Source organism: Furipterus horrens, unplaced genomic scaffold (assembly GCF_987537825.1).
Source record: "Furipterus horrens unplaced genomic scaffold, mFurHor1.1.pri manual_scaffold_8, whole genome shotgun sequence".
In the NCBI taxonomy this organism is placed as follows: domain Eukaryota; kingdom Metazoa; phylum Chordata; class Mammalia; order Chiroptera; family Furipteridae; genus Furipterus; species Furipterus horrens.
This window is the reverse complement of record NW_028327178.1, coordinates 28,792,977-28,808,533: the sequence shown is the minus strand read 5'-3', so window position 1 is coordinate 28,808,533 and position 15,557 is coordinate 28,792,977. Positions and strand designations below refer to the sequence as shown.

The window sequence follows — 15,557 nt, the reverse complement described above, 5'->3', positions numbered from 1 at the left end:
TGAGATATGTAGTAACTACTAATTAGCTTCTTAATGCTGGGGTGTTGATGAAGCAGACAGTTATAAATTAGCCTTTCAGATAGAAAGCCACCCCCCTTGCTCACCAAGTTCACCTTCCATTCTTGATGCTTTTTTCTGTCTTATAGGCTCGTGCATTTTCTTGGATGGGAGACTGACCCCTCCCCAAAGAATAAATGATGTGTTACCTTGCTAATGGCTTCTAACTCACTTAGGGATAATTTGCCTTACACAGGTCACCTATTCTTTATGGCCGGCCTGCTGTTCACCTCAGTGCAGGGCAGCCCAGGCCCCAACATCAATAATAGACTGACGTGTCGCACCCCTGACAGGGGTCACACCAAGAGCACTCTTATGTCACAGACTCAATTACAGTGAATCCTTTTAAAAGCACTTTCCTTCTACGGCTACTCTTATTGAGATCTATTGTGAAGGCTTCAGATGTTAGGAAAGAGAGAAAGAACTTTGCCTAACCGTGACCTTCTCAGATAAATTCAGTAAGAGGAATTTCATTTCTGGTGAGAGAACGGGGTGATTTAGTCTCATGGAATGAGCACCATTTATCCTCATTTCCCCTCCAAGCACCTCTTACTTGGTAGCTGCAGTTACTTTATGGTGTGAGTGTGATCATAAATAATAGGGAGATCCATGTTTATCTCTTTCCAAAGTCAAGCACACTACCACGGCATTCTGTTCTTTGCCAGAGAGATTAGTAGGTCCTGGTGAGAGCACTCAGCTTGAAGGCCCCAGCAACATCCTCATGGTTTGGATATACTGGCCATGGAGTCAGAAACCTCTCACCCACAGCAGCCAACTAGCTACAGCCAACACTTTGTAAGCACAGTTCGGTTAGTGAGGGTCGGTTCTGCTCAGAAACATAGGATGACCCCTTCTTCGCTCTGGAGGCCCTGATGTGCTCTGCTCAAGTGTTAGATCCTGGATGCTCTGAAAAATGCACTTACCCTGGTCTCTTACCTTTCTCCTCTCTCCCAAGAGAAATCTTACAGGAGATCCAGAGGCTGCGGCTAGAGCATGAGCAAGCTTCTCAGCCTACTCCAGAGAAGGCGCAGCAAAACCCCACTCTGCTGGCAGAGCTCCGGCTCCTCAGGTAAGAGGGAGCCCGAGGCAGGGATACAGGTGCTTGAGACCTTCAATAAAGTCTAACAGTGTCTAGCCAGAATCCAGTTCTTAGCCAGCTTCTGACTTTGTTTGTTCGTTTGTTTGTTTGTTTGTTTAATTGCACACACCTACTTGTTGACATTTGGGAGTTTAGGGGAGAGGCTGTTTATATTTCATTCTTTCATTTGCTACAGAGAAAAGGAAACAGTCCTTTAGGTCAGAAACCAAATCTCTTACTGGAAAAAATTTTAGCTCAAATCTCTTTAGTTGTTCATACCATCAACGATGTGTTTACGGTATACACGTTCAAAACATTTTTACATTTAAAATTTTGCCTGTAACTTATAAAAAGGAGTCTGGTTTTCTCTAACTCTGTTTCCCTAATAGCTTTACTTACAGATCTTAAAAAATAGACTCCATACGTTCTTGTTCTGCAATCGAGTTAAAAGACCTGGGCTTGCCTTCTCTGTCATCGTAAAGTATTTGAGTTGGAAAGGACCTCAGAAGGTCATCCAGTTCAACCCTGGATTCACTTCTCAGAGTCAGAAAAGTAGAAAGTAGCAGAATGTGGAGGAGGACTGTAGTGGGCCCCTCTGCACAACCACGGGCAAAAGGAAAGTCATGCCTGGGCTCCACGTCAGACTGGCTCCCCACCATGCCTTGCACATGGCACATTCTCAAACCTATTTGTGTAGCAAACAAAACAAACATAAATTCAAAGACAATTCCTCATAGAAATGTCATATTTCACAAGACACTTTCAGTTAGCAAGTATAGCATACTTTCTACCTTTCAGTGTGGGTGCCCAGTACATTCCTGGTATATCTAACTCTGAGGCATACTTTTTTAAGTACAGTCACATGCCACATAACAATGTTTAAACAAATGATGGACCTCATGTGTGTTGGTGGTCCCATAAGTTTACAATGAAGCTGAAGAATTCCTATTGCCTAGTGATGCTGTAGCCATCATAGCATAGTAGGACAACACATTCCTGGTGATTCTGGTGTAAACAAACCTACTGTGCTGCCAGGCATGTAAAAGTAGAGCACATACCATCATGTACAGTACATAATACTTGATAATGATAATAAATGACTATGTAACTAGTTTATGTATTTACAACACTGTACTTTTTATTTTTATTGTTTTATTTATTTCTACTTTTAAAAAGATTGCCTTAAAGCGGTGTGCCGTGTTGTACCAGCAGCAGCCTCATCCATCTCGTGTTTACTCTGTCTCTTGATCGCCTCGTTTTCTCTTGTGCTGGGCTTAATATCATGTTTGGTGTAGTTACAGGCTGCACAGGCTTGTAGACTAGGAGCAATGGGTTATAATATTGCCTGGGTGTGTAGTAAGCTGTGCCGTCTGGGTTTGTTAAGTGCACTCTAGGATGTTCATACAACAACATCGTCTAATGATGCATTTTTTTCAGAGCACACCCCCATAACTCTACCGATGCCTCTTTTCAGGTACCCTTGTCAGAATTAGAGTGCCATTTACTTTCTCCAAACAAAGAGACTAAACTAAGTGGGTTCTGTATGGCCATGCTTGGGGTTACCAACTCCCTACTGATTGTAGTCATGGATGTTTCTGGGGTTCCTCTCTTTGGACATGTTAACAGCTGAGCTCTGCCACACACCTGGCCCAGGCTGCAGGACCTGCCTGCTCTCAACTGGGATCCAGTCTCCCCAGGCCCATGCACCTGGCTGGAGGGACCAACACTCCAAAGGCTTGAGTTATGGAAAGGAAATCCATAGAACCTGCAGCTGGTGGGGCTGCTTAAAGTATGAGATCACATCCTACTTTAGAATAACAAGATAATTTAATGGAAGAAACGGAAATTCTTTCTTCTCAGCCTATGTGATTTCCAGTCCTACCTTCAGAGAGATGTATTGGAAATCCTCACCCATTCCACGACATCATCACCCAGAGGGATGAAAATGAAAAGAAGGGAAAAGTAATGTTTCACATTCTCCTCTTCCTCAAATGCATATAAAAGTAAATGACTGTTAGAAACGATCTTTCACCAAATAGGATTGTGTAGATCCTCACAGCTCACAAGTTGAAAATAAAGTTTAATATGTACTGAAACATACTGAATAAACCAACTTGGAAACAGAGGAGTCATTCATCTGCACATCAGAGAACTTTTTCTCTACCTGAAATGTTCTTTATACCTTTTCAACTGGTTGTCCCATTCTCTAGTGGAGGGATGATGACTAGCAGTTTTTCATAAACATTTTCATTAATTCTCACCAATTAGCACTTGCTTTCCAAAGTATTTCATTCCATTGGTATAATACAGTCTGGGAAGGCACCTTGATGTGCCTGGGTCACTGATGATGAGTTTTCCAACTGACATTTCCTCCCTCTGGCCCTGACTGTGGGCATTCCCATGGCCCCAGCTGAGCCCAAAGTACACGAAGGAGTCTGGCTCTGCAAGAACTTGAGTACTTTTGGCCCCCGTTGTCAGCTGGTGCCCCACACCGGAGGCTTGAGGCCTGAGGCCTGAGACACCTAAATCCCAATTGATTTGCTTTTGCCTGCCTCCACACTCTGCATATTTCTTCTGCCTGGAAGACGATATACCCTCCCTGTAAGAGTATTTCTCTAAACACTTATAAATCACTCATTTTGTGCTAAGCACTTTCACAATGGGTGGATCTCACAGATACGCTGACATCCCAGATTAAGAAACCGAGCTATAGGTGTTCTAAGGTTTATTCTTTAGTCATTTCAGACTTTGAAGGCTCCAAAACAATGGCCTTGTGCATGGTTACTAGGCCTTCGTTCACATTGAGGGGTGCCCATGTGAAACAGCCACAGAAACTCCATTTTGTAACTTTGATAGAGGTATTTCCATTCAATTACCTCCTTCCCAGGGACTTCTGTTGGAAAACCAACAGGACAAAATTCTTTTAGTTCAGGGACAAGAGAGGGGACGAAGGAGCAGAGCTTTGCTTTTCATGAACTCATATTATATTTTTATCTTAACAGCTCCATGACCTTTCTAAATAATCATATTTTCCTTTTCACTTTAGCCACAACAAAGCTGAAATCCAAGTTTGCAGCCCAGATCTGACAACTGAGGAGAATGATATGATAAGCATTGCTGTGTGCTGATCTGACACTTCCTATACACTAAGCTCTATACTCACAGTTTCAAATAATCACTGTAACAAACCTGGGAGGTGGACAATATTGTACTCTTTTATAAGTACAAAAACTGAGATCCACAGAGATTAAATCACTTGCCCCAGATCCTGCACAATGAATAGCACAGGTGGATTCCATCTCTTCTTAGATCTTAATTATGTGTCTCCTACCTGAACTGTTACAATGAGTACTTAACTCATTTCCAGCCTCTGGTCTATCTACTCTGCTATCAGAATTATCTTTCTTCATTTTATTATTTATTTAATTTACTCAACAAATACTTCTAAAATGCAGTGAGCCCAGAACTTTCCTGGGCATTGCAATACCATGATAGGTTGGAAAAGATACTGTTCCAGGTCTCACAGAATTTGTAATCTAATAGGAAAGTGAAATAAATCACATAACTGCACATATAAAAATATAATTGTAAACTGAAATAAGTGCTATAAGGAATCTTCCTTTTAAAAAAAGTTATCAAACCTGCACTTCACCAGAGTCAGAAAGGGCTATCGTGAGGAAGGATTGTTTGAGCTGAAGTGTGAAGAACAGGACACAGGGAATGGGGATTAAGGATGGGGGAGGGGGCCTGAGGCAGCTGAGGAGAGGATCCACTTGTAAGGTACAAACGATATGTACAAAGACTAAATGGCAGGGGAAAATATGGTGATTTTTCAGGAACTAAAAGTTCTATAGGCCCAGAGTACAGTGAGATGGAGCTGAAGATGTAGGTAAGGATAGATCATGATTCTGTGGTCCTTCAGACCATCTTAAAGTCATTGCAATTAATCCTGCAACAGGAAGCCATTGAAGGATGAGAGTTACATTTGGAGCTAGCACACTGGGTTAGATTGTCAAGTCCGACTCACATGAACCAGAGGTCTTACTCCACCATTGGGCTTTTCTAATAATTTCAAGAATATAGGCCATCAAGAGGCACAGATGAAGCAGAGAAAGGTCTGAGACATTTTATATGGTTCCCCAGGGTCTTTCCTTCCCACATTGGATGTAGCTTCCGAGGGAAGTTTTGCAAGGTGATCTAGCAAACTGTCCCTGAACTTCCACAACCGTATAGAGCTGTCTGTCTACTTCTCTGTTACCACCTACAGCAATTTGTTCTTTTTTTTTTTTTACACACTCACCATCATTGTTTTGAACTTTTGCATGTTTCCTGCTCCTGCTCTCTCACCCAAGGACAAAAATTGTATCCTACTCATTATTTTATTTACAGTGTCTTAAAACAAAAGTCCTGAATAGATGTCTGTGGATTGAATGGATGAACTGCAAAACCATGAAAAAACAGCTAAAGAACTGTGCAAAAGATATGATGGTATCATCTTCTATAATAAAGAAAACATTTTTCAAACTGTGAAGCAACTAACTTCATACTACAAATCTCAAGAAAAACAAGTATCAGTTTTCATATCTATCCTCTGCCTAAAAAATAAGCTTCCAAAATTGCACTCTTTTCAAAGCATGTCAAATTATTCTTTGTAACATCTTATTAATGTAAAGTAACCTTTTTTGTTTTACCAATTAAAATGAAATTGTAATCCCTGAGGCAAGTCTGTGATTTCCAGACTTGAATTTCATAGTCCAGTTTAGTTTTTTAATTGGTTTTGGCAAACAACAGAAAGTTGTACTTTATGTGTTAGCATATAATATTTTTTAAAACTACCATCATCTGTTGTCACAATAATTTCTTTTTTTTTTCTTTCCACACAATATTTTATTTTTTATTTTTATTTTTTATAATGTTTTTTATTGATTATATTGTTACAACAGTTCCAATTTTCTCCCCCCTGTTCCCCTCCACCCAGCACCCCCCTCCCCCAGCAATCCCCCCCAAGTCCATACCCCTGGTTCATAAAAATTAACTATCCCCCCCCTCTCAAATATTAGGACCCTTTGTAATCTTGTAAAGGACAATGGGCGAAGCTGTCACAATAATTTCATAAATGATAGTATATATTTTAATTTTTAGTTTGAACAAACATTAAGCCTACAGAACAGTTGTAAGAATATCACAATGGTTTTCTTTCTCTGCTTCACCTAGAGATTGCAAACATTTTGCCACATCCTTCTCTATCTCCATGTGTGTATGTGTGTGTATGTGTGTGTGTGTATTAAATATAAATTACATATGCATTTTGATGAGCCATTTGAGAGTAAGTTGCTGACATCATAACCCTTTACCTCATAAGTATTTAAGTGTATATTTTCTAAGAAAAATATAATCTCATATAACCATGGTATCATCATCAAATTCAGGAAAGTTAATATTGATATTATCCAATATGCAATTTATGTTAAAGTTTTGCCTATTGTTCTAATACTGTCCTAAAAGAAAGTAAATTTTTAACACACACACAAAACTAGAAATAATCTAACAGGATTTCAGAATAAAAGACACTTCTTTAGAGATGAATATGTTTACCTCTGTGAAAATAAAATCACAACTTAGTCCTTGTTTTCTCTTTTCTCCTTGTAACAGTGAGGTTATACTACAGATTTGTTATCAGGCCCACATTTGGTAATCACTGGTGTAAATACAGAGAAGATTAAATGAAGACATTATTTCCATTTTTTTAATGGAATTCAGTCAAATGCGTGAAAGAGTAAATGTCATGTTTTGAAAGATGACTACTGTAAGAAAAATGTACAAATAACTTTTTTTAATTGTGATTAATTCTAAACTAACAATAGTTAGCTTTTTTTGATAGTTTTTAAATGCCTTCCTTAGTATTACTTGCCTACAATATTAGAATTTTCTTCCAACCTTCTTCTCAAAGTGCTCCTGTGGCCAAAAGGCCAAAAATCATAGAGCACTATCTAGAAGAGACTTGAAAATAAATCAGAAAGATTACTTTTCCTTCTGCCAAGCCCTACTGTGGATGTATTTGGAACACCATGTACAGAAAAGGTCAAAGAAAAGGCAGCTAATGAATTTGTCACTGAAGAATACTTTTGAATGAGGCAAGACTTTCAAAATTAGAATCTGTAGCCCAGGAAGACAAAGACTGAAATAAGATACCATTAAAGTCTATGGGATTCAGAAAAGAGGCAATAATCAAGGAAATCAAGGAAAGATTGCTCTGGTAGCAATAAAAGCTGAAAATATATTCAAAGAGTTATGTTTATAAATTTTAAATTCATCATTCATTATAGAGTAAGCCTATATGAAAGCAAATTAAAAATGTCTCATTTATATCTATAACCTGTCCTCCCACAAAATATCTTTCAATTGGAGGAGCCATTGACCTAACTCAGTGTGACATTTTTATATTGTCAGTTTTTCACTTCAGAGTCCCTGCTATGGCTCCAGTTAATATCGTGTCTTTGCTATTGAGACTAAGCATATCCATTTATACATTAATGCACATATGGTTAAAACAGCCCCACATTTTTTAAATGTAAGTTCTAATATTTCAAGCTCAGGCAGAAAAGCTTTTGAGGCAACAAAAAAAAATGTATATATTGCCTAATATAACCATTCACTAATGGTTATGAAATAATCTATTTGAAATTGATTTTTAAAGTATACATATACTTCAGAAATGTGAACCATTAATATACTTCTTTATACTATTTCATTTATTTCTCCCTCTTAAAGATATTTTGATACCACTTAGTGTCAACATCAATGGTAGTGTATAGACTGACCTTTGTGGTTTACTTGCTGACAGCTTAACAAGTCTACAGAACAAAACAAAATTAAACCAAACAGACTTTGTAGATTATTTTCAGTTAAAATAACTATGTTGAAACTTCTTTATTCTGATGTATTGCACTTTATGAAACCAAACCCAAACCAAAAAATTAGATTGACTATAATAACTATGCACCATTAATATTTGACCTCTGAAAGGCATACTAAGTATGGAAGACATGAAAAATGTACTTTTATAAGTCCAATTTCTAAATAGTAAGGTAACCTGTATTTTCTGTGAGATTTACCAAAGGGTCCTTGGGTTTGGAGGATCTATGAGGTTTGGCATTTTTACAGCAACAGTTTGGTGTTTGTTTGTTGTCTCAAGAAAACCCAATGGCACAGCACAGGGGGCCTGACCTAGTAAGCATTTAAAGAAGATTTCATCAAATGGCTAACCCAGGATAGAAGCAGAGAAATGTCTAAAGGATTTTAATTATAACAAATAAATGTACACCTCAAGCTATAATTGTTCATTCATTGGATATTTCCCTGCCTAGTAACCATGCCAGACACCCAGAGATGCCCTATTCCTGGTAGTCCACTAGTCCCACACGGTTGGAAAATGTGATCAGCTCAGTGAGTTGAATGCTGCTTCTAAAGACAATTGCTTCTTTCTTAGACAGCGCAAGGATGAGCTGGAACAGAGAATGTCTGCTCTCCAGGAGAGCCGGAGAGAGCTAATGGTCCAGTTAGAAGGTCTCATGAAGCTACTAAAGGTAAGACAACATTTGTAAAAATTTTTGCACATAATGTGCATTTGTTTTTACAATTACTAAATGTGACTTCCCCCAGAATGTGGTTTTAAATTAAGATATAGGAACTTTTCTTATATGCATCAGATGATAGCAGTCAATTATAGGGCTTATTCCTATGCATTTTCTGGAACCAGACTACTAAGGACCTTCATGGAACAACTTCTTCTTGGCTTATTTCAGTTTTTTATGTCCTTGAAAGTAATAAGACTGGATTTATTTATAAATATTTTATTTTAAAACCTTTCAGCAGTGTTGACTAAATTGAAAAGAAGTTGATGTCTAATTCATAAAATGAAGATATAGCCATTAAATAACTTTTATGGTATTAGTTTCATTAAAAGGAGTAACTATTAATTTCAGTAAAGTTTCTTATCTTACTTGTGTGGCTGTAGCAGCAAGTCCCATCATTTCTATGGCCCTCAATTGCAAACTGCAATTGAAAATACCTCCTTACTTCTTTTTTGTTTTTCTTTTTATCCTGTTGCCTGAGAAATAGTAATCCCTTGGGCCAGAAAGACGTTCCTGATAAATTACTAACAAATCTAGATTCAGAAAGTTGAGCTTTTTTAAAAAAAAAAGCTTTTTATTGATCTCCCTAGGAATCCTTTGCAGAGTGCTACAATCTTATTACTATTCTTATTGTGAAATGACATTCTTCCTTCCATAAATCCTTTTCCCCTCTTCGAGTGTACACTAAACCACATTTTAAGTCAAAAGTGGACTCATTGTGGCCACGTGTCCATAGTTAGCCCACCAGCAGACGAGTCAGTGCTATGTGGTCATCCTGCCTGATGTAAACAAGCAGGAACCAGTTTGGAGGGAAAGGTGACAGCCAAAGGCAAGAACTAGAGCTTCCATAAGATAACAAAGGCACAGTTTTCCGGGCAGTGCACTTGAGAGACAATATGTCCTGACTGTCAGTTCAAGGATCCCTCACAGCCCTGACACTCCATCATTTATTGTTTGTGTTGTTCTTCTCCCTCTTCCTCCTTCTTTTTTTCTCCCTCCCTCCCTCCCTTCCTTTCTTCCTTTTATTTAACAAAGTATTTGTCAAAACCTACTGTGTCCCAGGCACTGCTGGAAGTTAACACTTCTTTCTTTTGTTTTCTTTACTCTTTTTTATTCCTTAGTCAACTTTTCCTACCATCAGTGTTGGGGATGCTTTATCTTTACTACACCACTATCAGTGTGTTAGGCATGTAAAGTGTAGAAGTCAGTTTTCACTGTACTATATATATATATATATATATTAGGACAGGACTGGATAATTAACAACCTGTTGCTGTTTCTGGCCTGTTATCTCATTTGATGATCTAGAAAAGCACCGCTTTTCTTTCCAAATATGCCAAATGAAGAGGGTCGATCCTATCTTTCCCTTCACTGAATGACAAGAAGCTTTGAAAACATCTCCCTGCTTATATTCCTATAAATTCTATCACCATAACCTATTTACCACCAGCCATCTGGACATCAACCTAGCCTAACCGAGCATGTAAAAACACCAGAACAGAGAGATTGTGTAGAAAGATGGTTGGACACGGGGAGAAACAAGGTGGGTCTATAGTTTCAAGTACCTGAAAAGACACTGAACTGCAGTCATTGAGGTCAAAGAGACCAGACCTGCTGGCAAAGCTGTGTTGATGTTTTCCCCACCTTGCATTCCTTCACACTGTATACGCGCTCTTACTGGAACCCTGGGTAATCTAACTATTATTGATTCAATCTTTCTGTAGGAAGAAGAACTGAAGCAGGGAGTAAGTTATGTTCCCTACTGCAGGTCTTAACTAACAGTGGAGGGGCCTGCCGTCCTGCTGTTTTTCTCATTGCTTTTGCCTCTAATGTATGTTCATGCTTCAGTTTGGAAAGAGAAAAAAAATCACACTAATTTGCTTCCTTTTCAATGTAGTGCTTGAATTGAAATATATTAAATTTAGAGTTTTTGTAACTATTACTACTGTCGGCATAAAAAGATGAGATACTATGTCTTTGAGAAGAGGGAACAAATTGTAATTTGTTGGACACATTTTTAGATCTCCAAGGTTCTAAATTTCAAACCAGTCTCATGTTTTTCTGGGTTATTGATCAAATCCTTTTCTAATAGAAAAATACCCATCACAGTCACTAAAATTACATTAGGTAAAACCCACAGCATTCATCAGAAGCTAACCTGGACCTCTTCTGATGTTGTGAATATCCAGTTCAGTTTCCATTTTACTGAAAAGGTGTGGAACCTCTTTTTATAAAAATTAGCCAATTACATCTCTTCTTATTACCTAATTATTAAGCCCCAATTCCCAAAATGTGCTCGCCAAAATGTGCTCAATCTTATGAAAGATTGTACTCAGTAATTGTTCACTTCCCATTGTTTAGTTCTTCCCAAGCAGAACCCCTACCGTTGATTGGCAGGAATCTCCAAAGAATAAGTAAGTTTCAGCCTTTCTCTTATCACTGAGAACCTTTCTGCTCTGGGAGTTCACAAGGTCCTCACATACATCTCTAGAAATAGGGACATTGTGACGCTAACTGTGGCCTAAACTGAAATCCTGTCTCTAACCCTGTCATTAAGTTCAGAAGACATCAGACAGAGCAGCAGCATACTCAGAAAATAATAACAAAAAATGAAAACAAAATCAAAGCAGCTTTAATTTGAAGTGCATGTACCAAGCTATGTATGACAATATACCCCACCTGCTAGTATTATCAAAACGTTTCACATTCTTTCCATGGGTCAATTAGAACTACAAACTGTCCAATTTCAATCTACCTTTTAATCCTTCTGTATTCTCTTTCCTATTATTCATTGTGTGTGTTTGTGTGTAACAAAGAATATTTCCAAAATGCTGGACACATTTTTACCCTTTATTCCCCTGGTCTGTAAAAAAAAAAAAAAGTGTAAAACTAATCTGTAATGTCAGACAATAAAGGCAATGTATTAAGTTATTTTGTATTCTGTGAAAAAAATTACTTTACTAGAACTAAAGTCCAATTTTAATGGGAAACAGTGCTCCAGGGTGAAGGACACACATTGATAGCCTGTATAATGGTTAAGAAATGCAAACGTGGGGTATTGCTATGTACTTCCAGCACACTTAGATCACAGAGAGAAAAATTCCTTGCTGTGGCACTACTCCTTGCCAACAGCCTCTTTTCTTTCCTGTCTCTTACTTAGCATGTGCATAAAAAAAGGAAATAAGGGTCCAATATAACCTTTCTCCTCCTAGTGGACAGAGAGAGCGATAGTCCTGTAATCGAGCAGCCTTGCTTTATCCATTTCCCTCCAGGACTCCTTCTCCACCATTATCCAGGCAACACATTCTTGAAAGGCTCAGTGGACCAGGAAGTTCATAAACCAATGGATTCATAGAGCCAGAAAGCACAGAGGCAGAGAGCCGTTAGAGCAGCACTCATAAAAGCATTACTGCCTCCTTTCCTTCCTGCTCCTCCCCACTGAGCCCTCCACAGCTGCTGCATCTTTGAAGGTCAGCCAGCAGTGGATGCTGCTGCATAGGTACTTAAAGGCCATTACTGATAACACCCAGATGTCAGCAATGCTTTGTCTGGATTGAGGAGAGTTTGTCTTACTCATGTATTTGCTTTTGTACTCCAACCTCTTTTGAAAAACGACCTGAGGCAGCTTACAACAAATACATAAACAATGACTTCATAAAATAGAAAAATCAAGTCTAAAGAAGAAAATGCAAATATGCTAATTATAAGGGACAGGAGTATTATTCTGAGCTCTCTGGCAATGAGGCAGTAAAGGAAAACGTAATCGGTGGTTTTATCAGAACAGAAATACTAGTTCTCAGGGGACCAAATTTCTGTTGGCATAAAGTATAAAAAGAAAGTCTTCACTCAGAGCTTTAGAGGAGCACTGAAAAATAAAATGGACAAATGCAGTGGTAGCTTTCATAGAGCTTCTTCTTATACTGACCTTCAGTCAAAATTAAAGACAGAACCCCACGTGTCCCAATCCTGCAAAGGAAGTTCTACAAGGACATAAACAAATGCCGTCCAAATATATAGAATTCTCATGGTATAAAATGATCTAAGGAGAAATTTTAGAGGTTTTAGTCTGGCATCTGCTTCTATATTATGTTTTTATTTACAAGTCTTTCCCCTTTGGAGATGTTCTCTTTGTAAAATCATATTTAAGACACTGCACACAACAAATTTTGCTTGATTTAATAACCTCTACTTGCTTTATCATAAGTCTCTGTGGTTCAATGTATTTTATTATATTGGTATATATAATTCCTACTTATACTGTTTCTTGTTAGAAGTAATGCATGAATTTATTCCCCTTGAGGAAAGAACATGAATTTAAAAAATAATTAGTGCCTGTAATATAATACAATGATTATGATATGATAAGCAATAAATCTTTTTTACAAAACTTGAATTGAAATTATCCTACCCTCTTTCTTCTTTGTGTATATTTAAGATTTATTAAAGGCACCATAAAAAGAACACTCATAAAAAGTTTAATAAGGAAGGCAGCTGGGATGTAATTTCAATGACGATATGTTCCAGAATTTCTGATATACTTTCAGTTCCAAATATTATGTCCCAGTCTAAAACCAAGCATCCCAACTTAGGGTTCAAAAAGTGAGATCTCAATAATACCTTCTTAGGAAGATGATTGGAGTTAGACTGAATTATAGTGTTCCCAGCTCTTCTCCTACAGTTGAAGATCTTAAGTATCTTAACTTCCTGGTAATTTATTTCAAACCTACTTATAATAGATGGCTCACCAGGTTGTTGTATGGATTTAAAAAGATAATGGAAATGCAACCACTTTGGAAAATACCAAATGCATATCAGATGTAAGTATGAATGTGTGTGTGTGTGCATATACAGACACATAGATATGTGTAAACTTTCTAAGTTGACCCATACTTCACCTGTGCACATACACACACGTTCATGCATCCACTTCTCTTCCTTACAGTTAACTAACAATGTCTCAATCAGGGGAAGAAAGTCAAACGTCATTGCAAATTGCATCTCCTGCTCCCGTTCTCTTCTCTTTTTACAACTGATGGCTCGGTTAACTCGGGAAATCATAATCATTCAGGTTCCTGCTTCTTCCCAATATGGTATGGAATATGAACAGGCCAGAAATGACCAACTTTATAAGCTTAAGTTTCACCTTTCTTGGTTTTCCTTGCTCTTCCTCTCTGGTGGATATTTTTTGTTTTGTTTTGTTTTTAGTTTTTATTTATTGATTTGAGAGAGAGAAGAAAAGACAGAGAGAGAGACAGAGAGATTGATTTGTTGTTCCACTTGTTTATGCATTCATTGGTTTATTCTTGTATGTGGATTGAACCTGTAACCTTGGCATGTGGGGATCACACTCTAACCAACTGAGATACCCGTCCAGGCCTCTGATGGAGATGCTGTGGAGCAGTTAAGCAATCAAAAGTGAGGGTGTGGGCATGGAGAATTCATATCACAAATAATCCACTGCAATATAAGGGCCAATACCTAGTGTTAAAAAACATACCCTCCCAGAGTCTGTCTGTCTGTCTCTCTCTCCCTGTCTCTCACTCTGACACACACACACATACACACACCTTCTTTTTAGGGATTGGTTAATTAATTCTAGAAAAGTAAAATTAGTTCAGGGTCAAGTCAAGCCCCTTTTATGACATTGGAAATCCCCAAACCTGGCTCCACCCCTTCCCGGCTTCATTCTGTTTCAGTCTCCACAGTGAACCTGTTGCTTTAACTATGCTGGCTTCCCAACCCTATCTGCAGTGTCCCTTACACCTCCCATGCCTTGCTCATGATACTCAAGACCTGGAATGCTCTTCTCTTCTCCCAAGACTTTCTCTTTTCTGCCTGGAAATCTCTGCTATTAGAGCCAAGTCCAGAGATGCTTCCCTCCTGACAAATCAGAATCAGTCACCTCATCTGTGTCCTCCTAACTCTCTGTACACAACAATCCCTGTGATGATAACCAGTGAACGTGTATTGGGTGAAAGGATGAAAAGAGGGTTGAATGTAGCTAAATACTGCTTTGCTCTACCTTCCAAGGCTGCTAAGGATCAATAAAAATGGATCTAACAAGGCTGTATTCTAAGCCAAACCTGAGAGGCAGGTATATAATGTCACCCCCAGCCACCTCATGGTGACGCCATTTCTCCAGGCAGTGCTGCTTCAGCAGTTAGACATTTGGTCTTTTGAAGCATCCCTTCTTCCTGGTGCTGAGTGGAAACCAAAATACTTCCTGGAAAAAAAAAATCAGAAAATTTATGGACCTTGTCAGACTCTTTAAAAATTGATACACCAGCAAGTTGAGTGGACTCAGAGGATGGAGTGTAGAAATGAATTTTTTATTTATTCTCTAGAAAGAGAGCTATTTTAAATTTGCCAAGTATGATGTATGTTTTCCTTCTTCCATAAATCAACTCCCTTCTGAGGAATTTTAGATCTATATATTGATCTGCATGGACCATCGTCCCTTAAGTCTTCACTCCATTAATCATTGAGTAATTTCCAGGAAAGGATATTCTCAGAGGTTATTCACTCTAACTCTTCTGAAGTTGTTAGCAGACAACCATGCTTCGTGACCAGGCCAGATGCTACCATTCTATAGAGGCCGCTCCCTGTGAAAATAAAACTCAGTGATACCTGCTCTGTTGATCTACCATGACGCCAACAGGCACTTGCCCTTTGTTAGTGGTCCTCCAAGAACAACAAAAAGGAAAGCCAGAGCTGGCATCAAACTGGACACTGTCCTCACAAAGAGAGATGGGGTCAAGGAGCCAGGGACCTCCCTGCAAAAGTCTGGG

At 38.4% G+C, this 15,557-nt stretch overlaps 1 protein-coding gene across 1 annotated transcript in view; it reads left to right on the top strand.

Moving 5' to 3' along the window:
• The window catches only part of DTNA (dystrobrevin alpha), a 271,240-nt gene that overhangs the window by 237,804 nt on the left and 17,879 nt on the right, over positions 1-15,557 (top strand). The window contains exons 16-18 of the mRNA XM_090285660.1: positions 1,013-1,126; positions 8,625-8,721; positions 10,494-10,514. Coding sequence (XP_090141786.1) covers positions 1,013-1,126; positions 8,625-8,721; positions 10,494-10,514 — 232 coding nt within the window. The remainder of the gene's footprint in view (positions 1-1,012; positions 1,127-8,624; positions 8,722-10,493; positions 10,515-15,557) is intronic.